Source organism: Argentina silus, assembly GCF_951799395.1.
Source record: "Argentina silus genome assembly, chromosome: 13".
Classification (NCBI taxonomy): domain Eukaryota; kingdom Metazoa; phylum Chordata; class Actinopteri; order Argentiniformes; family Argentinidae; genus Argentina; species Argentina silus.
This window is the reverse complement of record NC_139667.1, coordinates 13891220-13916603: the sequence shown is the minus strand read 5'-3', so window position 1 is coordinate 13916603 and position 25384 is coordinate 13891220. Positions and strand designations below refer to the sequence as shown.

The 25384-nt window shown below is 44.7% G+C and overlaps 3 protein-coding genes across 4 annotated transcripts in view; 2 read left to right on the top strand and 1 right to left on the bottom strand.

Moving 5' to 3' along the window:
- Nucleotides 1-2972, top strand: part of coch (coagulation factor C homolog, cochlin (Limulus polyphemus)) — a gene marked incomplete at its 5' end in the record, with an annotated part of 8139 nt that extends 5167 nt beyond the window's left edge. Inside the window, 4 exons of the mRNA XM_083684094.1 lie at nucleotides 167-393; nucleotides 835-1093; nucleotides 1623-1880; nucleotides 2556-2972. Of these exons, the coding sequence (XP_083540220.1) occupies nucleotides 167-393; nucleotides 835-1093; nucleotides 1623-1880; nucleotides 2556-2728 (917 nt within the window). The 3' untranslated portion in view covers nucleotides 2729-2972. The remainder of the gene's footprint in view (nucleotides 1-166; nucleotides 394-834; nucleotides 1094-1622; nucleotides 1881-2555) is intronic.
- Nucleotides 2973-9587: 6615 nt separating this feature from the next.
- strn3 (striatin, calmodulin binding protein 3) lies at nucleotides 9588-22623 on the bottom strand. Its single transcript, XM_083683052.1, has 16 exons — nucleotides 21894-22623; nucleotides 16647-16750; nucleotides 16449-16522; nucleotides 16085-16166; nucleotides 15440-15616; nucleotides 14804-14942; nucleotides 14457-14598; nucleotides 13714-13850; nucleotides 12796-12971; nucleotides 12505-12552; nucleotides 11773-11894; nucleotides 11171-11338; nucleotides 10685-10825; nucleotides 10461-10568; nucleotides 10176-10262; nucleotides 9588-9971 (listed from the first exon to the last, which is right to left on the bottom strand). Exons 1-16 carry the CDS (start codon nucleotides 22152-22154, stop codon nucleotides 9802-9804), a joined length of 2136 nt encoding a protein of 711 aa, XP_083539178.1. The 5' UTR covers nucleotides 22155-22623; the 3' UTR covers nucleotides 9588-9801.
- On the top strand, nucleotides 21403-25358 carry ap4s1 (adaptor related protein complex 4 subunit sigma 1). Of its 2 annotated transcripts, XM_083683054.1 has the most exons (7): nucleotides 21501-21537; nucleotides 22612-22704; nucleotides 22868-23025; nucleotides 23315-23401; nucleotides 23555-23623; nucleotides 23952-23963; nucleotides 24649-25358. In XM_083683054.1, the coding sequence occupies exons 3-7, from the start codon at nucleotides 22885-22887 to the stop codon at nucleotides 24775-24777; spliced, it is 438 nt and encodes a 145-aa protein (XP_083539180.1). In that variant the 5' UTR covers nucleotides 21501-21537; nucleotides 22612-22704; nucleotides 22868-22884; the 3' UTR covers nucleotides 24778-25358. The 2 variants fall into 2 exon arrangements, with proteins under 2 accessions (XP_083539179.1, XP_083539180.1); XM_083683053.1 differs by lacking the exon at nucleotides 22612-22704 and having other exon boundaries at nucleotides 21403-21537.
- Nucleotides 25359-25384: the final 26 nt, after the last annotated feature.

Below are 25384 nucleotides of genomic sequence, written 5' to 3'. Positions count from 1 at the left end.
AATTTTTACCTCATGGATTGTCAGTCATTGCATCCATAGCTCTGGTTACATTTCTCCAGCCCCATCCCTCAGCTGTTTACCAAAAAAGTGGGTGATTTACAGATTGCACCTTTAAGTCCATATACCCACACAATGTGATCTGAGTCTGTCTGCCCTCTCCCTCCAGGAAAGGCCATCAAGCACACAGTGGAGTCGTTCTTCAGTGCAGAAAACGGCGTGAGGCGGGGTCACCCCAGGGTCGTGGTGGTGATCATGGACGGCTGGCCCTCCGATGACCTCCAGGACGCGGCCGTGCTGGCCAGAGAGTCTGGCATCAACGTCTTCCTGGTGTCTGTAGCCAAGCCTGTGCCAGAGGAGATGGCCATGGTCCGGGACAAGGACTTCATGAAGAAGGTGAGTGTTATTGACTGGTTTTGAGCATGGGTCTCCTCTGTTAGTCTCCGCCTGCTATGCTAAAGCCTGCCCTCAAGGTCTGAGTCGAGACAAGACAGTTAGTGTGTGACTGACTGGGGTTTGAACCTGTGTCATCTGTGCTACCCTGCTAAGCTAAAGCCTGCCGTTACAGAGATGGGCATGGTCTGATACAGGGAAATGAGTAGAGGCTGGTCTATGATTCATGTTGTCATGGCAAACTATGTTTGAAACTAGTTCTGTCTCCCTCTCTCTCTGTCTCCCATCTCCCTCTCTCCTTCCCTCTCTCCTCCCCTCTCTGCCTCCCTATCTCTCTCTCTCTCTCTCTCTCTCTCTCTCTCTCTCTCTCTCTCATTCTCTCTCTGTCTCCCTCTCTCTTTGTCCCCCCCTCTCTCTATGTCTGTGTGTGTGTATGATGCCCAGGCGGTGTGTAAGGACAACGGGTTCTTCAGCTTCTCCATGCCCAGCTGGTTCAGTACCACCAAGCACGTGAAGCCGCTGGCCCAGAAGCTTTGTTCCGTGGACGAGCTGCTCTGCAGTAAGACCTGCTACAACTCTGTGAACCTGGGCTTCCTGATCGACGGCTCCAGCAGCGTGGGCGAGGGGAACTTCGGCCTGGTCCTCGACTTTATCACCTCCGTGGCTCAGAGCTTTGACATCTCTGACATTGGATCTCGTATAGGTAGGAACAGGAGAAATACCTGACTTCATGTCTGTGTTTTAATAGATTTAATTGTGTAAATTGTCATTGTAGTTGACTTGTAATTAAAGAACTGTACTATGTTTGTCTGGTTGATCCATGTTTGTAAGCAGGGCTCCTCTGAAAAAGAGACCTCGGTTTCAGTAGGACCCCCTGCCTAAAATAAAGGTTTAATAATATTCTAACCAAGTGGTTCTATTCCCCAACACCAATATGAATTCTAAACCGACCCATAGCCCCTAACAATGAATGCTCTGCTATAGATCTGAGAGGAGGGAATAGGTATAAGCCAGGGGAGGCTGGTGGAGGTATAAATCGGAGGATTGGCTCATTGTAATGCATGGAATGGAATGAGGATTGAGGAATGAGGAAACGTGTTTGATACCATTCCTCATTCCATTCTATGCATTATACGATGAGCCCGTCCTCTGATTTCTACCTTCACCAGTCTCCCCAGGTATAAGCAATATGATGCAGTTGGTGAGGTACCTCTTCCTACTCCTCCCTCCAGGTGCGGTCCAGTTCACCTACGACCAGAGGATGGAGTTCAACCTGTACGACCACCCATCCAAGGAGCAGGCTGTGCGGGCGCTGCAGAGGATCCCCTACATGAGCGGGGGCACTGCCACGGGGGACGCCATCACCTACGCTGCCCAGAACCTCTTCCTGCCCCGCAAGGCCGGACCCGGGAGGAACTTCCTCATCATCGTTACGGACGGGCAGTCCTACGATGATGTCAGAAGCCCCGCCCTCGCCGCCCAGAAGGAAGGTGAGTGTGTGGTTGCCCGATTATCATATATATCTGTGACAGACTAACAGGGGAGGCTGGTGGAAAAAACGGAGGACAGGTTCATTATAATGCATGGAATGGAATGAGGAATGGTATCAAACATGTTTGATACCATTCCTCATTTCATTATTTTTACCTCCACCAGCCTTCCCTGGCTGTGGTATGATATATGATTATGGTGTACCCTAACCTTAACCATAATACTACTACCTAACCCTAACCTTAACCATCACCTTAATCATTTTCGATCTTAACTTTAACAGGCTACTTTTCCATGGTATACTGTATGTCTATAGTGTGACTATTACACATACTCATATTTGACAATGAATCGATCAAGTAAGCAATCGATCAATATCTTTATTGTCCAAATTGGGAGATGTATTGTTTATTTCTTTTAGTCAGAGTAGAAAAAGTAAAAAACAACAAACTGCATACAGTATATACAGTACACCAAGCCATATCTGCAGATCACTCACATGACCATTGAGTTCTATAGTTACAATATAGTTGAGTTATAGTTTTAATGAGTCACAGTATATATTTGAGTTATAGTTTTAATGAGTCACAGTATATAGTTGAGTTATAGTTTTGTGAGTTACTGAATAGAGTTATAAAATATCATCTGGTCATTCTTCTTCACTTCCACTCCAGGCATCACCATCTTCTCAGTGGGAGTGGCCTGGGCACCGCTGGATGACCTCAAATCAATGGCGTCGGAGCCCAAAGATAACCACACCTTTTTCACACGGGAGTTCACGGGCCTTCAGCACTTCCAGCAGCCAATCGTGAGAGGCATCTGCCGGGCCTTCACAGAGGCCAATTAGACAGTACCCCTGTTACAGACATAAACATCTCTGTAGCACTTTGTTTTACAGTTAAGAGTTCACCTGGTATTTACATGGAAATTACATGGTATGACCTTTTAATTTCTTGTTTGTTTCTGTGAGATTCATTATCCCAAATGTACTGAAATGTACCAGTAAGTGCCCATTGTTACCACAGAACATTCCAAAAAGTACCAAGTAAATACCAGTTGAAACAGTACAGTAGAAACAAGTGCTACCAACAATTCTCTCCAGCCTGGTCAACACAGCCAGAGTACACATGAGATTAACAGGACAACTGAAAATCATGTATCCAGATTGATATCACCTGATAGACTCAAATGGCTAGTTTCCTGGACCAAGATTAAGCTTTCTCCTGGACTAAAGACCATTGAAAGTGCTTTCTAGTCCAGAAGAGGGTTTAATCTGTGTCTGGGAAACTGCCCCAAAATTGTCTATGATGATAACTACACACTCATCAGAATTGTTCACAAATAATAGAGAATATTTACGCAACTTCTCTAGGAAAACAAACATTTCACTTTCTCTAAAAGAGTTTAATAACTCTGTACCTATATGTACATTTGATGATCTTGTAGGTTTCATTCTGCGTATTCTATGTCCATTCCAAAGCACTTCTCCTGTTGCTATGTCTCCTTTTTTGGAGTCATAATTATGATGTTAGGGTAGAGGTGATGGATGACATCTAGGGAATAAAGATGTACAATGATAATTTCTTAACTCTTCCCTCATCGGTTACAACTGTTGATGCTATGCTTCCATGTACCTAAAACAGCATGCTTTTCAAAGCCAGTTCTTCTATATAAATACAGACATTTGCATGTAGACCTGTTCCTACGATGAGAAGGGGATTTTCAAATGATTCTATGTTTGTTGACTCTACAGTATATTCCATATTTATTACTTTTCTTTTGTTTTCTTTTCAATAAAGAATAAAAGAATAGTGTATTTTTACAATGTGTCTATTGATTTTTGTTGAACAAACTGCATCCAATTTTCATGTGTGTGGGCCATTTGCAAAGGTATGTGTTTGCTGTAACCTTTTTACCACGGCAGTGGTAACATTTTTCCTATTTGCTAGCTAGGTGAAATTGTTGAAATAATGCAGCTGACAGCCATATTGACTACTGTGAGATTCCACAGTTTTTGAATGAACAGTCTGGACCATGAATATCAGGGAGAGAAGTCTTGATCTTTATTGTAGTATGACAGGAAACAGTACAGTTGGCATATACATGTTCTGCAGCTAGGCTTCCTTGATTATCACTCTCAAAAGTGGCCTTTTTATACAGGAACAGCCCACCCCTCTGGTAGGGGGAATAGGAGACAACTCCATCTGACCTGGCCATCTGGGCAGTTTAGTAGACAGGCCACAGGTCAAAATGTGTAACCTATGATACCATATAACAGATACCTAGTTGCTTAACAAAAGGTCCCCATGAAGCCATAAAGCTCAGAACCCTGACCCCCATACCTTTCCGCACTTTTCTGTGAAAATGTTTGTGTTTTCATGTCACTGACTAAGCAGTTGAATATACTGTGCCAGTCGATCTCTATCAGTAGAGGCTGGTGGAGGTATAACTGGTGGACAGGCTCATTGTAATGCATGGAATGGAATGGGGAATGCTATCAAATGAGGAATGGCATAAAACGTGTTATTGAGGAAAAGAGGAGAAGGAAAACATTGCAGCAACTTCGCTATATGCCCTTCCCCATAATATACTAGCTGTCTCATTCCAAAAATGCAATACCTTAATATCATAGGAGCATACAATTTGATAGATTTTGAATAGCAGAATTGATTCATCCTATTTGTCTTTTAAAGTGGCTCAGGTATGAACCTTAATAAGTTGACTTACTGCATCTGCAACCTATTGAACTGACAAGGGAAGTGTTTTTTCTTAAACGGTCCCTTCCTCTTTTATTTAGGACCACATTCTCAGCAACCATTTAAAGGAAACTGACTGCATATGTCATTTTCAAGAAAAGCCTTCCATTAGACACTACAGTGTGCTAAATACAGGGTGTTAAATACACAGACATATAGTAAACAGCAATGGGTAAACAGCAAAACCTGGTTTGCTGTGATGCAATGATTAAGTTAGTGTGTCATTCATTTAGAATGTACAGTACAGGTGACTGTTGTGTGTTTGTCTAAAACTAGGGACACCATGTGGGGCTGACCTCATCCCAGTCTGGCAGTGTTGCCTAGTATTACTGGCATAAGTCTGGCAGTGTTGCCTAGTATTACTGGCATAAGTCTGCCAGTGTTGGGTAAATAACTCTGCCATTTGCTCTAAATACATGTTGATCACCATCTGGGATGACCCTCTCGTTATGGGATGACCCTCTCATTATGGGATGACCCTCTCGTTATGGGATGACCCTCATTTCAAATCGGGTAATAAATAGTTATCGTATTTCATTGTTCTTGTTTTTAGTGTGAATGTCACAGTTATTTTGAGATAAAGAAAACCAGCAAAATCACCTGCTCAAAAGGGCAATGGATAGATCCTCCCAAATGCACACTTAAGTATTGATTGATTAAAATGTAAGTTGATATGAATGACATCTGACTGTACACTGACACATTTCTTTTTGTATTCTTTTCCTTATACAATCAGGCCCTGCTTGGTAGTACAGTTACATCTATCTCCACCTAATACATTTCATTATGCCGTCAATAAATCCACTCTGAGACACTTGAGATTACAGTAGGTTGTTGTTTTGTTTATTTATTTGTTTTTTTTTCCACATAGAATATTCATGTCTACACTAACGATATGCAGTAATCACAGGTGGATTTCAGAGCATATTTTTGCATCATACAAAGTAGAAATATTTGAGCGCTTAAATGGAGAACCACTTAGGGAGAGCCATCTTTAGGGTGACTGACAAAAGTATAACCATTAAGTCATGACAGTGTTTGTGGTGATCACGCCAGACAAGAGAGCTTGAAGCAGTCTCCTCTCTGTAAAACAGACAATCCCTCCTCACCTGTTCTCTTTGATTGACAGGTCAGGTGCCTCTGGTGCCACTACACTATTACAGCCAGCAGCCACACCACACTCCAGCCCTCTGCTGGCTTGTCTGAGAAGCTATGCAGGGTTTGCTTTGGTCAGTCCTTGGATGGGGGGCTACTGGAAGTGGTGTTAGAGGACCAGTAGGTGGCACTCCTCCCTTTGGTCTAGGGGGCCCCAATGCCCCAAGGTAGTGAATGGGGCACTGCCTTACAGACGATGCTGCCAATCGCATCAGATGTTAAACCGAGGTCCCAACTCCTTAAAATGTCCATTAATGACACATTAAAGATCCCATGGCACTTCTCATAAGAGTAGGCGTGTTAACACTGGTGTCCTGACAACATTCCCAATGCCCTTCATACTATCACCCCCTGTTTCAATTGGCTCATTCACCCCTGTAGCTCTTCCCCAGGTTGTTGCTGTAAAAGAGCAAGCAGATGACCCAAGCAGATGACCCAGGCAGATGACCCAGGCAGATGACCCAGGCAGATGACCCAGGCAGATGTTCTCTCAGTCAACTTACCTGGTCAAATGAGGGATGAATAAAAAAAGATAACATTTTGCTGTTTGATCTGAATGGATATGTTTCCTTTTTGTCTTAGGAGATTGTTTTCCTATCCCCGTTGTCGAGGGAGAGGTCACTGTCCTAGAGTCAACTGGCAGCGTAGCTTTAGAACTGTCCCACCAATGTCATCATATACATATACAATATCATATACAAATACATCATACACTGGGTTTTCACACAATGTAAAATGCCGAGATGGTAAGTGGGGGACCGCTCCAGTGTGCCTCAGGAGGACCTTTTCTTTGACTGTAACTGACAGCAGAATGGATGAACCCAAGGCTGGACTGTCCCCAACCCTGTTATGGCATTTATACAGTATAGGCCTATTTCTTACCCACCAATTGTGAGGGAGAGTCAAGGCAGCAGGCACACTCGATTCAGCTCACCCGGCGCCAGCTAAGCCAATTAAGCGCGGGTTAAGGGTTAAGGGTTAAGGGTTAAGGGTTTTACATACACATAGTGAACTACACAGAGACACTTTCATACACTCCATATAGAATAGGCTCTTTTTTGTCCATCTCTTTACTACACATTTTTATTATCACATTTCAGAACATTAACACTGATTGTTGTCACATCTCTTTTCAGAACCCTGCACTGTCAAACAACAAGAGATGGCCTATTGGAACACTGAATTTAAATATTCAAATAACCAAAAAATCTCATCATTTCATAATGATGAAATCCATTTTCAGTGTACTTGAGGAACAACGTTGTGTGATGATGCGTCAGCTGTGTCATAATGGGGACATTGTTTTGCCCTCATGTCAGTAGAGCAGCAGCAGATGTTCACTGCTGTTGCACAATCATTTAAATGAGTAACCACCCTAAACACTTTGTACAAATGATTTGCTCTGGAATTAGAAAACTGGGATTCACTGACCTAACAGATAAATGACTTTTCAAGTCTGTCCAACCTGAAATAAAGCATGCCTGGTTTTGAGTTAATTCATGGCCTGATCAACCTCTTCCTGCTCCAGTACCTTGTATGTACAGCATGTACTCTGGTAGTTCATTATTCCAAACCAACACTTTTCAAAGTTTACAGACCTATCTTTCTAGAGCCTTTCATGTCAACAGTTACTGCTGACACAAAGCTTTTATTTCAAAAGGATCAGAGGTTAGAGATCACTAAGACAATTTGTCACAAGTATGTAAGTCTCTTACGGGGATTGTTTGCAAACTAACTAAATGACTCCATCATGTGTCTGCAACACATCAGTGCATGCATCTAATCAGAACATAAGAATTAATTAATCAGAATACTTTATTTTATTATTTACAACTCAGTACAGTATTGTCAAAGATGAAAAAGCTGTTATGTACAGCAATCTTTTAAACTTTTTCCAAGAGAATGCTAGAGACAAAAAACAACAAAAAAGCTGATTAAATGCACAATTGCAAAAGCATCTGACACAGGAGGGATGGTTCACTGGTGCACTCGGTAGATGGTGAACGTTAATGAATGTAATTAATGTTTAATCAATGTTTATCAGCATCCTTCCTTTTTCATTTGTTTTTCAAAGGTTTTGTTGGTGATTATTAGTTACTCAATGTGAGTGGGTGAGCAGTATGTCGCCCCCTGCAGGTCATTAATGGCATTATTCACTCCTCATACATTCCAAATGGCTTATTCAAGCCCTCTCCTCTCCCATGCCAGTGCTGTAAATGAGAATATGCTTTGACTCAACTGAGATATACCCTAACCTGGTAAAATAAAGAGTTAAACACAAACAGAAATATCACATATACAAATAAATCAGACACAGGCTTTATGTACAGGTACACCATTTAATATTTATTATAGACATTTTATATACATGACTTTTCAACAGTTGTATTTTGTTATGTGGTACAATCTTTAAAATCAGATGATTCATAGTTTGTAAATCAAAAAACCTTAAAATACAAAACTCATCAAAACTCGCAAACTGATCAGAACCTTTTTTTTTTGGAAGACTAGAAAAAATACTTTATTGTATTAATCATGCATTACACAAACAAAAAAAACGTCTTTAGTTACACCATAAATTGTAGCATGTTTGAAAATAAAATAGTTTTACAGGATAAAAGAAGGGAAAGTATAAACAAAAGAAAGATTGTTTTAAATCGTGATTAATCTTAAAATGTTTGTTATTCAAAAAAAAAAAAAAAACATGGAATAAAGACAAATAAAAGTTACTCCCCATGCTTTTGATGGGTTCATCAGAACGAGGCTGACTTAGACCTCAATATCAGACCAGAGATTGCATTTCAACAAGAGTATTTCTACCAACCAACAGGTGCAGAACTACCGTTCCATATCGCTAGGGACAGCCCAATCTTACAGATATCCTTGGGCTTTGTAACTGAACTTAAAGGAGGATAAGACTAAAACAGAAAGTGAAATAAATAGCATTAAGATGTCTCTAACCTGTGATAAATAAACTCAAATACAGTAAGGTGTACAAAAATATCACATAGTGATAGGATGCTGCAGTTTATTTTCTAAAAGAGCTCTGGTGAAGCCTTGAGCTGTGCTCTCTGTTACTACAGTCTCACGTGACAAGACAGACAGTGTCAAAGCTATGTTAGAGTTAGAGTTAGCATCCTGGGGGCAGGGCGGGGCTTCACTGAGCAGCGTCAGGTGACAGGAAACAGGATGTAGATGGGCGGGGACACAACGCATTGTGATGGAGGGTTCAGACAGGAAATAAATATTCCCTTTTTTTTTTTAAACTTAATTTTCAGTGCTGTTACGACAGACTGTATTTATATAAAAAGGATTATAAAAACTATATTTATTTTACACAAAAATGTCATGTACTGTATGTAACTAATGCTAAAGTATGAAGTTGATTGATTTTTCATATTTAATTTGTATTTCTTTTTCACGCTACATCGATGTTGGGTGGGTGAGTTGTCGAGGGTTGGGTGAACAGAGGCTGGGTCTCCATTGGCCCACCAGGGGCTGGGATCACATGACCCAGTCCTCCAATCAGTGACCAGACAATGCATGGACGCGTTACGTATGACTCGTCATGGCGTAGTATAACACCTACAGAACAGATATCAGATCAGCTCAGACCCAGTCAGTCAACAGGCCACACACACTGGTTCTCTCCAGCGCACAATTACAGTAAATTACACTTTAAATGTTTCTTAGTTGGAAAACAGAGATAAAACTGATTGGGCACTCCTCCTCCTCCTCCTCACCCACCCTCGGCGTCTAATGCCCCCGTGGCATCTGGTATCAGTCAATTGTGAGTTCAACAGGGTAGGGGGTGGGAGGGGAGGGGGGCAGCATCAATGTAGTGTCATGTACTGTACTGTAAAATGCCTCTCTCTTTCTCTTTCTCTCTGTCTCTCTCTCTCTCTCTCGTTACACAAGGCAGTGAAGCAGTCCATTTTCTCTCTCTCTCCATCTCTCTCTGTGTGTTTCACTAACTTTCAGCCCAGACCAGAACAGAGCATGTCTCCTCCTACACAAACACTTTGGCCAGGGCGTCTGCCCCTGCCGAGGCGATGTAGGCCTTGGTGGGGTGGAAGGCCACGTCATAGATAGACTCGTCTGACTTCTTCCTGTGGGCAGTGATCTCCTGGACGCACGTCTTACTGTCCAGGTTCCACAGCCGGATGGAACAGTCATGACCTGAGAGGAGGAGGGAGATCAGCAACTCTGACATTCACTTTGGTTATATAAACACGAACACATTCAGGCTGGAGAGCAACTGAATCCACCTAATTTCCATTTTCGGAATGAGATGTGTGTGTGTGTGTGTGTGGGCAGAACTTTGTAAACAACAACACTGAAGTGCGTCGCATTGCAGGTTTGATTGAATGCTGCGGTGCTTACTTCCAGACATCAGGTAGATCCCGTTGGGGTCCACAGCCAGGCTAGTCACGGCATCCAGGTGGGCCACCATCGCATGGATCACTTTACCTGCAGGACAGGATAGCATACATAACAGTCAGACAGACAGAAAAGTCAGAGAGAGAGAGAGAGAGAGAGAGAGAGAGAGGCAATAAGATAATCAGTCAGTAAGTCAGTCAGTAATAGATATCATCATAGCTGTAGTCATATTAAATCCAGACTAACGACTATATGACAGGTCTGCGGGTCGGATCGGTGTTTAATCACCTGATTTGTTGTCGAAGAACTTGATGTTCCTGTCCTCGTGGGCAGTGATGGTGACAGGCAGGGTAGGGTGACTCACTACCTTGTTGATGTGGTTGGCAGCTGGCAGGGCTGGGAGAGCGAGAGAGAGAGGGTTTCAAAACTGGTAATACACAAATACACTTACATGACAGATACAGGTGATAGATATAGGTCTAGGGTTATAGATATAGACCAACTAGACTTACTGCTGTCTCCCTGGGCAGCAAACGTCACGGCGGGCTGTGAGGTCTCTAGGTCATAGATGACGACGTTGCCCGTGTTGAAGGACGCCACCATGTGAGCGGGGTCACAGCCGTTGAAGTCCACCGCGGTTGGGATGCCGTGTTCTGTCGTTCAAACACACAGGAAGTGACAACGGTCAGGACAGGAAATGACCTCACCTCTATAACGTAACCTCATCTCATGGTTGTGTCAGGGGCTTGAAGCAGAGAAGGTACAGGTGACTCCATCACATTACTGGTGCAGCCTTTCAGCTACATAGGCCGTAGATAGGTATTACACATGTAGAGAGAAAAAACCCAACGCCAGACCCAGAGACTCAGGTCAATACACAGGTCAATTCTACTTTATGCAGATTATAGTCTTTTTACAAAGCTTATACAGCCTTGTTATAAATAAAGCCTTGTATTAAAGTTGTGTTCTAAAGCCTGGTTCTAAAACCGTGTTCTCACCCCTCTCTCCGTTGTAAGTGCTGATACAGGGGTTCTTCTCCTGGGGGTTCCACAGCTTGACGGTTCCGTCGGCGGAACAGGACAGCAGGCGGTTCTTGATGCCGCTGTAGGCCAGCCCCCACACGGCGTCACTGTGGCCCAGCCACGAGCCAGCCAGGACACTGGGCTCTGAGGGGGAGGGGGGAGGGAGGGTCAGGGACAAAGACAACACTGGTCTAAACACAATCTTTATCAATTCAATCTGACATGAATGAAGAATTTGTCTAGGCAGCAAACAGTTATCAGCTAGATCACATATTTTCCTCACAAGATCAATGACATCCATAAAACAAGGACTGGAACTGCTTAGTGATAACTACAGCTCGTTGATGCCACAGAGCCTAGTCCATGATGAAGCTAGAGAACATCACCACCATGGTCCATGATGAAGCTAGAGAACATCACCACCATGGTCCATGATGAAGCTAGAGAACATCACCACAGAGCCTAGTCCATGATGAAGCTAGAGAACATCACCACCATGGTCCATGATGAAGCTAGAGAACATCACCACCGAGCCTGGTCCATGATGATGATAAGAGGTAGACAAGGTCTCTCCTTACCGTAGGTGTCGTAAGGATCTACGTTGGAGCTGGGGATGTTCCACCACTGGATGGTCGAGTCGATCCCTCCGCTGTAACACTGCTCCCCACTGGAGCTCATAGCCAATGACAGCACTGGACCACTGAGAGTGGGGGGGGAGGCATTTTAAGGTTAGCTTTAAAGGAGCTACACATGAAATCTGGCTCCCACGAGTGTGGCCACCAGTGGATATTGCATTTACAAAGAGCTTTGTTGACACTAGTGTGGTGGAAGTCTAGGATTCACCACTCTGTACTTCAGCTCTTCAGAGGTAAGAATCAAGAAACAAGTCCTAAGTAGCCACAATATCTGAGTCCGGTATTTATTGCTTGCAAACAAGAGACAAGAGCGTAACAGCAGCCCAGCATCGATCCGGGGGTCCGTTCAGCACAAGTCTGAAGAGACGATTATCAGGGTTGTCTTTTATACAGTTTAAACATAATGGTAGGTGCCGCCAAGGCTATCGGCTGATGGGCTTGTGTTTACGTGAGAGAGGGCGGGAGAGAATGAACAATGGGGAGACTTTCTTACTGATCAATCGGCGTTCAACATTTCACACCTATCGGCAAGATATGTCTGTAGGATGGGCTCATTTTAATGGATGGAATGGAATGAGGAATGGTATCAAACACGTGTGTTCATTCCATGCATTACAATGAGCCAGTTCTCCGATTTCTGCCTCCACCAGCCTCCCCTGGTAACCAAATACTTACACGTGAGCTCTGAAGGTGTAGATGGGTTCCACATCAAAAGAGGCACTTCTACAGAGAAGGGAACAGGAAATATCACTGTTAATACACATTCACAAGCAAACTCCCATTTGATGATGCATCCAATATAATAACTTTGCAACATATGTTTTAATACATAAAATAATAGTTTGTGTATTGTATTTTTAATACATAAAATAACATTTTGTTCCAATTCTAACACATTCCATTAAATTCCAAATGATGAGAGCATGAGAACATATCCCTCAAGGGTTGAAGGGTTAGAACACATACTTTTTGGCAGGGACGGTCTTCTGAAGGTTCCACAGTTTGAGGGTGTGGTCCTCGGAGACGGTGACCAGTACCGGTTCTACCGGATGGAATGCCAGCGCACGCACGCCGTCAAAGTGGCTCCGCAGCGTGTACTTGGCGTTCCACGTCTTCCGGAACGTGTCCTTATTGGCCGGCAGCTACAGTGAGGAGAGCAGGCAAATGGGTCAGTCTAACTGTTCAAATGGAATGGAAGTTGGAACATTCCATTTCCATGGAACATATCAAAAATGCAAAACATAAGTTGTGTGTTGGTGATTTTTCTGTCTCTCTCTAATGGGGGTATCTGAAGGAATTTATAAAAGCTACATTTATACACCTGATACAGACTTTCATGTTTACAGTTAACATTCCATAGAGTGTTTACGTTCCAGTGATTAGTCCGACCCCACTTCACCGAGTATGGAGTGAGAGGTGGAGGCAGGTTGTTAGGGGCTGCTACTGGCTGGTATGTACTGTATGCCCCCTCCACACTTGAAGTGTTCCCTAATAAGTGTTCTCCCTCTCCTACTAGAGTGGCCTGGTGAGTGTGACCTCCTCCACTAGAGTACTAGAACTCTATCAGCAGGATGTGAAGTGGTGGAGGAGGGGGGAGAGAGGCAAGGAGGGGGGGTTGAGAGAGAGAGAGAGAAAGGCCAATGAGGACTTCACATACTACAGGGCCAACCCAAGCCATACTGTGCTTGTGTTTTTAACATTGTCCTTTCCAGTACTGTTAGAGTAACAGGCTAGCCTAGTACAGCTCAGCTCAGCTCTCTAGTGTAATCAGGCCAGGCTGGGCCAGGCTAGACCAGCTCTCTATTGTAATCAGGTTAGGCCAGCCCAGCCGGGCCCGGCTCTCTAGTGTGATGAGGCTGGGCAGAGGGATGCCGGGGTGCTTACATCATAGCTGTAGTCGGCCTCGTCGTTGGAGACGGTGAGGTCAGCCAGGTCCCCCAGGCCCAGGACACTCTCCAACACGTCATCAGACCCCATGATGAAGGACTTACCGCCCCCAGAGGGGAATGGAAGGGGCTCCGCTAAACATAGACACAGGGGGGGGGGGGGGGGGGTTCACGGTCAACAACATACCACACCTAGAGAGGATCTGGACACAAAACCTGGGGCCTGGGGACGGACACACACACAGGCCTGTATGCATCCCCCCCCCCCTCGACCACAGGCCTGTACACACACACACACACCCTCCCCCACAGGCCTGTATACACACACACACACAACTCTGTGACCTGGGTATAGGGCTAGCACCCTGACTCTGTGGTTGACTCTGTAGCTGCAGGTCCGCCCCTCCTCCTCAGACCAGGGAGAGGTTCCATGACTCCAGCGGCTGTGCATAGAACATGCCGTGCAGCGGTGTGTGTGTGTGTGTGTCAGGGCTCAGAATATCCTGTGGCACAAGTGAGAAGGAATGCTGACGCAGCATGGACCCTTACACAGATTCCACAGGAGCAGAGCAGAGAGGCTCAGAATACACTATACACCATACACACACCACACACACCTACAACTAGCCTAATGTTGCTCAGCCTCAGAATACACCAACAGCTAGGCAGCAATCCTCCACGACACACACACACACACACACACACACACACACACACACACACACACACACTCCTTCTCACCCCACTCTGTGCCGTCTCCTGAGCTCCGTGCCTCCCCCGCCCCCTCGCCGTCCTCAGCGTTGACCAGGAAGTCAAATTCCTTCAGAGCCTCCTCTGTGTCAGGGTCGTCTGGGAGGTCGGAGGCCAGACCCTCGTTACCAACCTGCAGACCAGGACAGAAGCATTGTTGGTGGACATAAGACTTTACTGTTGTCGCTTCATGTCAAAATGATTCAAGATCGTACTGGTTTGCTCTCCTCCATTCTAAGCCACATTACTAGTCATAATACAGTGATGCGGACAACAACTGGTCCAGTCTTTTCAGACACAAAGTGATCAAGAGAGACCAGAGAAGCGGTGATCTTCACCTTGATCTTGTGCTTCTTTATTGTGTGTTGGCTCCTGTCTGCGATGTCCTCCATCAGGTCCCCCTCCTCATCCTCCTCTTCGTCGCTGTCGTCCGCATTCTCGAGGAAGTTAAACGTCTCCAGGACGTCTCCCGGATTCCTAGGAGGAAAAGTCAAGACAACAACGCAACCATTCAGAGCACGGCATTGAGGATCGTCACATCACTTAGTATCAGTACAGTACACGGCCACATTTAGCAACAGAAACGGAGCGGCTTTAGTACGAGTTAGCCTGCATACACAGCCTGGATCATGTTGTCTAGGGCCAGAGCAGACAGAACGTCAATCAGAGGGCTCAACATGCATTAGCACAATCCATTTGGAATAGCGGTTGGCAGGCAAGGTTTCAGCAGTCACTGAAGTTCTGTTCTGACTGGTTCATCCAGTATGTATGTTTCAGGGGAGCTAGTGGGGGTAGAAATCGGAGGACTGGCTCATTGTAATGCATGGAATGGAAAGAGGAATGGTATCAAACACACATGTTTCCGTTCCGCATTCTGTTCCATGCATTACTAGGAGCCCGTGTCCTGCGATTTCTACCTCCACTGGTATGTATGTATGTATGTAGGTATGCATGTATGTGGCAAATCTAGCTACCTTTTCATATCTTGTCCCTTTCGTTTGGTGGGACACTCCCCTCCGTTGAGGATCTGCTCAAGGTTCTTGGTTTCCACCGAGCCATTCTGCTCAGAGCTCGACAGGCCCAGTAAGGAGCGGACCCGCTGGGACCGCACGTCTAGTATCGTGTCCGTGTAGCCCACCTCCTGGAGATATCTGTAGGGGACGCACACAAAAGGTCATAGGTCAACATCACAAACTAGGGCCAGATGGTATACAGAACACACAGGTAGCATGTGACTGTGGGGTTCCCAAACTTTTTTTGTCTCGTGACCTCAAATTAACATCAATAATTTCCTGTGCTCCCAAGAACTTGATTGCAGACTATGCCAACACATAATGATGACGAAGCGTATTCTAATCGCCTAAAATATGCTATAATTGCTTGGATATGAATCCTAAAACACTGCAATATAGGCTACATGTGCAATACACAGACAATGTTAGTCTACATACAAAATAGGAATCTTTGTCTTTTTTATCAAATCATAGAGGTTAGTTAGACTTTCTCAGGGGACTGCAATTTTAAAATCAGGGGACCCCACATGGTGTCTGACCCCAAGTTTTGGAACTTGTGGTTTAAACCCAGCTGGTTTGGTATCCATGTCAGTGGCCAGTACTCACTGTCTGAGGAGTTGTCTGCCCTGCTTCCAGGTTAACTGGCTGTTCTGGGGCACGGCAGGGACCTCTGTGTCTTTGGTGTCTTCTGTACGGGGGACACAGAGAAGACGACAACACAGGATGAGGAGGAGTATGAGGAAGAGTATATATAAGAGTATATCCAGTTCATCAAAGTGCAGGACAGAAGAACGTATCAAAGGAAAAAGGAATGTCTGCAACTCTGGTATAGAAAATTGCGTCTCAATTAAATCACCATGGGAGCATACCAGAGTTGGAATACCAGAGAATGGAATTTCTATAAAACAAGGAATCTTAACAAATCTTAACATTTATACACGATAACATGTCAGTCAAAGGCAGTCCATACCTGATTCAAAGCTGGGCATCTTTACTTCGCCTTGATTAAGTTCTGTTCCATATTTTAATTTATGGTATTTTGCTCTGGAAAAGAAAAGGCAAACGAGAACACTGTTTGTGTGCTGAGATGGAGAATATTGAACAAACATGTGTGCATGAATATGAGTATGAATAACAATTTTCATGTTTAACAACAACATTCCCTTACCTTTCTTGCTTTAATGCGTATTCTAACATTTTTATTCTTCTAACTAGATCGTTCTTTAAGTTTTCTTGACCCTTCCTCTCTCCTTGTAGGAATGCTATTCGAGCCTGGAAGACAACAGAGAGAAGAGAGAAAAAACAGAACTGATTAAAATGATGCTACGGGATCATTTGTATCATTTTAGCATCCAGTTCTAAACGTAGAGCTAATGAGCAGAAACAAGTCCCTGTCGCATGTCCACAGCATGGTGCTTATGCCTGTAGATTCCACGCAGCCCAATGCCACAGGCACTCTACAAAATGAAAGTGAAACTTAACAGTACTGCTGCCTCAAAGGTTGGCGTTCATGAACTAGGGATTCCATGGCTGAAGGAGGTAAGACAGTGATTCAACTCATAGATTATATTTGTATAATCTACACATTGACCATCCAACTTTAAAAACATCAGACATCATAATCAGCTCTCATTCAGTTGATCTCTTTCAGACACACAGAAGGGGAAGCTAGGTGCAGTTAGCAACAGAATAGACTAGAATGGAATAGAACATAATGAGTGGATAAACAGTAGAGGAACAGTAGAGTAGGAGGAACAGTAGAGGAACAGGAGAGGAAGAGTAGAGTAGAAAGAACAGTAGAGTAGGAGGAACAGGAGAGGAACAGTAGAGTAGGAGGAACAGGAGAGGAACAGGAGAGGAAGAGTAGAGTAGAAAGAACAGTAGAGTAGGAGGAACAGGAGAGGAACAGTAGAGTAGGAGGAACAGGAGAGTAGGAGGAACAGAGGAGGAACAGGAGAGGAACAGTAGAGTAGGAGGAACAGGAGAGTAGGAGGAACAGTAGAGTAGGAGGAACAGGAGAGTAGGAGGAACAGGAGAGTAGGAGGAACAGTTGACGAACAGTAGAATAGTATGAACTGTAGAGGAACAGCAGAGGAGAAGGAACAGTAGAGTAGGATGAACAGTAGAGGAGGAGGAGGAGGAGGAGGAGGAACAGTAGAGTAGGATGAACAGTAGAGGAGGAGGAGGAACAGGAGAGTAGGAGGAACAGTAAAGTAGGTGGGCTTTAGTGTCAACAGTGTTACAGCCTGGACCACTCAGTACAACAGGGCCACACCAGCTCAGTAACACCCAGGTATGGGACAGTCACATGTCTGAACAGGCCCCTGCAGTATGACACCCAGTGGGACTTCTATCAGGAAGAGTGGCTGGCGATCTCTCCCCTGCTCTGCTCTCCTCCCCTCTCCACTTCTAGTGAGCAGCTGTGAAACCTGATGCCGTTTAAAGGGTAGCAGGCAGGGAGGGAGGGGGAGGGTATTTTTAGCTGCCCCCCCACTCCCTCCCAGGGTGCCCATGGTGACCACGTTGTTGGGCAGGTAAACTGGCGACTGATGTCCCTGCTGTCTCCATGGAAAGTGGCGTGCCCTGACATAGTGACCCCCCCCCCCCCCCAGGCCCTGCCTGGGTCCAGATCTAAAACAACAGGGGGGGAGACTAGCTATAGCACTCTGCTAATTGTGGAGCTCAACCATTCAGACCCCATTCAGTCACTAGATACAGACCTAGTAGACCCTACCACACAGCCAACTCACAGTTACTATAGGGAAGAGAGTGAGTCCTCATTTAAAGAAAACCAACTTCCTCTAAAGCTTCCTCTAGTGGGGAGAGAGAGAGAGAGAGAGAGAGAGAGAGAGAGATCATCTCTCTTAAACAGGACAATGTGAAAATAACAACTTAATGTTTCACCTATAACGCTATACTCTATTTGCTTCCTTGGCGTGGCAATTCGAGTGCTAAGCGAGTGTCTTGCTGGGCCTGAAACTAGGAGCACGGGGGGGACGGTCTTGGGCAGCAAGGGCTTCCTGGAGGGAGGGAGGGAGGAGGGTCTCAGCTGAACAGAACAGCTGTCTACATTTGTCTTTCTGCTGTGGACAGACACTCTGGAACCAACTCAACTACCACCCAGCCAGCAAGCCACCCAGGGGCCCTGACAGGCAGTCCTGTTACACAAGGAAGGCTATGTTACCAGATCAACAGCTCTGCACATAGGTTACCATTCATGCTCCTCAATTAAATAGCACTCTGTGTATTGCATTGCAAATGTCAGAACTATTTGTCAGTCAGCCCGACATATGGTTTCTGATTCTGCCTGATAAGAGAGCAGAGAAAGGAAGGGTAACACATCTAGTGGCCTATCAGAGATCTACAGGGCCATCACAGTTCTAGGAATGCTGCTTCGCGGCTACCGTTTTGGGAATTCCCCTGAATCGCTACCCATGCTGCCATACCCCCTGACCAATCCCTGGGCAGTCTGCAGAGCTGCTATGTAGGCTATGCGCGTGCATGCGTGTGTGTGTGTGTGTCTATGTGTGAGTGTATGCATCTGTGTGTGTGGCCACAGTGCAGAGATGTGATGTTAATGGCCAGCAGGCCACCACAGTGAGGCCACAGGCCAGATGAGCAGCCTGTCTAAGGAAAAGGCTGTACTGGAGCAGGAGAGGGATCACAGTAGCTATGGTTAAGTGATGACACATCTCTTCATACAGCTGTCCTGTCAAAGGAACACAAATAGACCTAATGGCTGACTAAGATACGTCCAATAGGCTAAATCACGCATCACTTCACTAGGAGAGAACACACACTAAGTATCCATAAAGGCTAGGCTACATAAATACATGTACTATACATAGGCCTATTCCTAACTGTTACTGAAGGTCTGTATGGTATCTTGAAACCAACAAACCTAAAAACGGCAGGCCTAGCTAACCCATTACAACGCCTCCTCTCGCACAATTTAAACTAGCCCCATTAGCCCATTCAGAAGAGTTATTTTGGGCTCGTCCACTTAGAAATGTTACGTAGCAGCAATGAGAGAGAGAATAGGCCATTTTCCTCCAATTAACCAGTGTGCTGTAGGGACTGAGGCCGGGCTGACTGCTTCTAACATCCTGCACCAGCTGGTCCGATACAAGGCCTTCAGGAAAGACCTAACTGACTCCTAGAAGTACATTACATCATCACCCAGCAAATCAGGCTGAATGAGAGAATGACATCACATGACTAAGACACACACTACAGCACTCAATGAGAGATCTCAGTTGATGAACAACATCAAGGAAGTTGGCTGCAAGGGAATGACAACACTCATCATTTAGAGAACACCAACTCCATCTGAGAGATACTCAAACAAAACCCAGATAAAACCCGGCATCTTAATAATAGGCCATCATTTATTTCCAGGCATACAAATAGAAAGGGAGGGGATCCAGTCAGTCATACAGGGTAAGAGGACGAGCCCAGAGCGGCAGCTCTAAACATGTCCTCCTGCCACTGCCGGTGACCTATAAAGCCAGATTTAAGCCATTTAGATAGGGCAGGCGGTTACTTCCAGGCCTGGCGAGACGAGAGCACTGAGGACATTGAGGTGATTGGTGCTAACGGGCTTCCTCCGGGGGGGGGAGAATGTGGATCATGGCAAAGCTAATGGCTCAGCGAAGGAAGGGGTGCCGTGCCGCTGACCAAAACAATCTATGTCAGCCTGCTTCATGGACGTGAAGTAGGCTAGTTACTCTCCAATCTGTGAGACAGGGAGATATCCAGTGTGAACGATGGTCTTCAAGATATGGCTTTCTGTTTCACTTGATCAACAGTGGTACATATAGGAATTTCAGACTTTCACCTTTTACTAATGAAAACGCATAGGTCTACTTCAGGGGAGGCAGAAATTGGAGGAGAGGTTCTTTGTAATGCATGGAATGGAATGTGTGTTTGGTAGCATTCCTCATTCTGTTCCGTGCATTACAATGAGCCTGTCCTTCGATTCCTACCTCCACCAGCCTCCCATGGCCTACTTTCCTTTTAAAACAGAACAGTCTACATGTAAACAATTCAGAGCATACACGTTGTTTATCTTTTCTCTTCTTTACTAGATGACATCAGCTAGATAAACAGTGGTTATTGTGAAGCACTGTTGCGACGCAGAAGACAACAGTATTTGTATCCATACCGATCTCCTGACTGGTCGGCCAAATCAGTGTGGTCAGAGTGGAGTCATGCTGTAGGTATGTGTCACTGAGCAAGTCAGAGCAGAGTACAGGGGAGTCAAAGACCTCCGACCCTCTGCTCCCACTTCAACAAGCCTGCTGTGGGGTGTGTTCTAACAAAGACCTCGCCTGTCACTGGCATTTCAACACCTCCACATTCATGCTCACAGTCAAACGCTGTAACATCCTTCCCTTTCATAAGGTGCCTAACGTGCCGAAGGCCTATTCATAAATTCTGCACAGCTAAAGTCTCTCGGTACAATGCAAACACACTTGTCATAACCTGGCAACATAGAACAGTTGAGAAATACACCACCACTACCGACCCTCCAAACACACACATACAATTAAGCTTCCCATCACTGACGTAATAACACGAAAATAACACTTACTCCAGGAGCATAGAATCAACTCATGTGTCCCACTCTGGGGCCTAGTGACAGCTATCTTAGATTAGCTAGGCTAGCTTTGTTGATGTTCACTACAACAGCCAATGGTCATCTCACTGCGCACAATTGTTGACACTTGGATAAACTGTAAACCAAAAACATCACATACCCTATTTACCCATATTTGCTAACCGAGTAGTGGTGCTATTCACATTCACATAGTATGTTTACATAGTTAACGTAGCTAGCTGGCTAACATACAGGCTATCCTAACGGTGAGTCAAGAGCCAGCCAAGTCGTCGCCATAAATTACCAGAACCAAAATGGCTGCATTCAGAGATTAGTTGACACAGTCAGCTAGATTCTGTTTGACTGAATCCTTCTGCTTTTTAATGATTTTCTATCATGAAAGGACTGAAACAATAGCCCACACAACAACAGGAGCCGAAATTACACATAAATAAAAAGGGTAAGGTATTGCGATCGCAGTAACTCTGTCATGTAATGTTAGGACGCTAGCGCCTGTCAGCCGTTGCTAGCGCGCTAACTGTCAAATGGCTAGCAAGCTATGCTAGCCAAGTTGGGTGGACAACTTGATAGCTACTACTACTCAGCTAGTGTGATCACAACGAACGACCACGTTTCGAATGATTCGGGGTCAAGTACTCAAGGATCTAAATAAGATAAACAGGAGAGTCTGATATGAGCAGTACCATCTGACCATATTCCTGCCAAATGCATCGTTACTCCGTCCCATTACTCAAGCACATCTGCTAGCGAAGTTGGCGTTGCTAGCTAAGTTAGCAAGCCTGCTATAATAGCTACCTGAAGTTCGGCCCTCTCCACTTCCCAATGAGCCCTCTCCATCTCGAATCGGGCCCATTCGTGCTGGATGTAATGCAGGATACCGGGGATGGTGTACTGCTGTGGCCGTGGCATGTCGTCTTGCTGCTGCTGTCCCATCCCTGCGCCTCCTCCGCCACCGAGCTGGGGATTAACGTTGTTGTTATTCCCCTGCTGCGGCGGCTGCTGCTGCTGTCTTGGGGCGGCCATTCCAACTCCTCCTCCGCCGGGGTGTTCATCCATTTTTAAGAAGAAGAGAGTCCCAGCACTATCTGCTGATAGATTTCGTCTCCCTCCCCCGTTTCAGCTCAGTATTCTCGTATGTATTTGACGGTGCTTGTCCCCGAAATGCCTCGGCGGCTGTAGTGAGTCAGGGGTATGTTTTGGATTTCGTGTCAGCGCACGGATTTGCCGGCCGCCATTAGTGCGATCCCTGGATATGAGTCTCCTTACTGCGGGGGTGAGGGAGAATTGTCCCGCAATGCACGATGGGACATATTCACCCTTTTTTCCCTGTCGTCCAACCTACTGTAGGTGGCATTCTTGAGCGTGCGTGTAGTTGTAGTACTGTATCAAAGAAAGACAACAGAAAAATATGTTTTCGATTATATCGAAATAATCAGGCATAACAAATGTGTGCATTAACACCAGCAGGGAATCACTGCGTATCCATTATCATGGACCTCTATTCAATCAACAGATTGAAGCATTAGAATTGGGTAGGCCCACAGTTGCTGATCTGTGATGTATCAAGTGGGGCTAGTCTCAAGCAGCCTCAGACTCATCTGAAAGGGTGAGTAAAATTGCAGTTGGAGTCATATTATCAGGCAGGTTTCAGTGCATCTAAGGTTTGTTGCTGTCCTAATAGGGTGTGTTTGTAAACAGAGAGACTGAATGCGCTGTTTGCTTGATACAAATGTCTCCATTTACTGTATGTTTCCTTTCCTCTTGCGCAGGTACACTCAGCCAGGTTATGATGATCAAGTTCCTTCTCATGGTGAACAAGCAGGGGCAGACGCGCCTGTCCAAGTACTATGAGCATGTGGACATCGGGAAGAGAGCATTACTGGAGGCTGATGTTGTAAAGGGGTGCTTGTCACGCAAGAAGGAGGAGGTCTCTCTACTTCAGCATTTCCTAGATGATAGACATCTGTTTGAATAGATTAGACTGGTTTTGTTTACCCGACAGCCCTATCTTTAATTTGCATGATAGAGGCATATTGCTTGAGATACCATTAGGTTCAGACCTGCATCTCTCATCCCTGCCCATTTGTTTATTATTTACATGTCAACATGATATTCTTGAGAACATACTTACTATATGTGCCAAGCCACATGCTTTGTTAAAAAGATGAGATAGACCTCATTTTACTGACACTGGTTTAACTCTACTTCCTGTACAGTGCTCTTTTGTGGAATACAAGGACTACAAACTAGTGTACCGCCAGTATGCTGCCCTCTTCATAGTCGTTGGGATCAGTGACACCGAGGTGAGATGATGTCACAAGACCGCTTGCCATATTCAGATCAGATGGACAATAAAGTTAGAAAGTTTGAAGAGTAAAATGAGTAATCATGGTTGAGGTTCAGATGATCTATTAACATTCACATGTATTATTATGGGTTTTCCGTCTTCCCTACAGAATGAGCTGTCTATCTATGAGCTGGTGCACAACTTTGTCGAGGTTCTGGACAAGTACTTTAGCCGTGTGGTGAGTCTCTCTTTTTAATCATTACTATATGGTTTTAACAATCAGCACATTCCTGAAGCCTGCCTCATAGATACACATACTGAGTCGACTGTATATTTGACTGCATAACAACTATCCAACCACCTGAACTGTAGGCCTACGGTGCGACACAGCTTGTCAGTACAAAGGACATAATTATATGGGGCCAAACCATATTCCTCTGTAATCTATAGTATAGTACTCATTCACCATTGTTTGTTATGTGTGTAGCATTGACAGTATGAGAATATCATCTCTGGTTTGCTTTACCATATAATGCTTTATCGATGTTCTCTTCTCTTCCTAACAGAGTGAGCTGGATGTATCCTTTACAATTTGATAATAACCAGTGGTGTGGATATGAATCAGTTTGAAGAAGCACATCGCTGACCCAGACACAGGGGCCGTGGTCTCAATGATGTCATACAATGATGCAGTAATACTGCCTGCCAACTGGCTATATACTCTAACGTTACAGGGATGTCAGGTAGCTGACCAACAGTATCAGCGGAGACTGGTAGAGGTAGAAATTGGAGAACAGGCTTCTTATTTCATTCCATGCATTACAATGAGCCTGTCCTCCGATTTCTACCTCCACTGAATAATGTCATTCCAGGCCTGGTATTGATTTAGCACTGTTCAGTCTGACGTAGACAACCGTCACTCTATGATGTCACACTAGACATCCATAAGCTTCAGTGGCTTAAAGTTGGTCAAAGGCAATGTTGTTTCACCTGGTCAGACGCTTATAGCTTGAGTATCCAGGGTATATTCAGTAGGCTGAAACAGAACTCTGCAGGTACAGTACATGTGATCTGATCCCCTATTCCACTCATCATGACAGATTATCACACCTGCTCTACACAGTACACTTCTATCTGAGTCTTTACTATTACTATTCAATCCCCTAAACATCGAGAAATAAGGTGACGCTGTAATAAAAGTATTTTCATGTAAAAAAAATAATAAAAAAAAGAGGTTATCCAATTCCCTTAACTCCAGGTCAGATCATGTTCAACCTGGACAAGGTCCACATCATCTTGGATGAGATGATTCAGAACGGCCACGTGGTGGAGACGAACAAGACCCGCATCCTGGCTCCGTTACTGGCCTTGGACAAGATGATGGAGGGCTGAGGCTCTTCAGTTTATTATTCAATGAATTCAGGAGGATGTTCTGAAAATTGCCCAATACTCCTCTACGTGAACTTGTCAACTCATTCATTGAATTTCAAGATATTCAAACTAAACGGATCCCAACCCTGCAATTGCTTGAACAAGACAGCTATTATCCGACAAAAAAGGGACTTCTATTGCCACATCAAAGAACTGGCAAGTCATGAGAAATAAAGAATGTTGAGGATCACGGGAGGCAAGTGGAGGTAGAAATCGGAGGATGGGCTCATTGTGCTGGATGTAATGCAGGATACATGTAATGGATGCATGTAATGGATGCATGTAATGGAATGATATCATACACACGTTTGATATTCAATGCATTACAATGAGCCTGTCCTTCAATTTCTACCTCCACTAGCATCCTATGTTGAGGACTTAGTAAGTTGCTACGACTATTACCTAATGAGATTAGTGAGATAATGTCTAGTTCATGGGAGCGCACGTCACTCATATCACTATGTTTTTCGGAACTGTTTTGTAAATAAATAAACAAACGACAAACAACCTGTTTCATACTTTGCAAACATTTTAATGATTATTTTTTGGAGCATACACATTTGAAAAT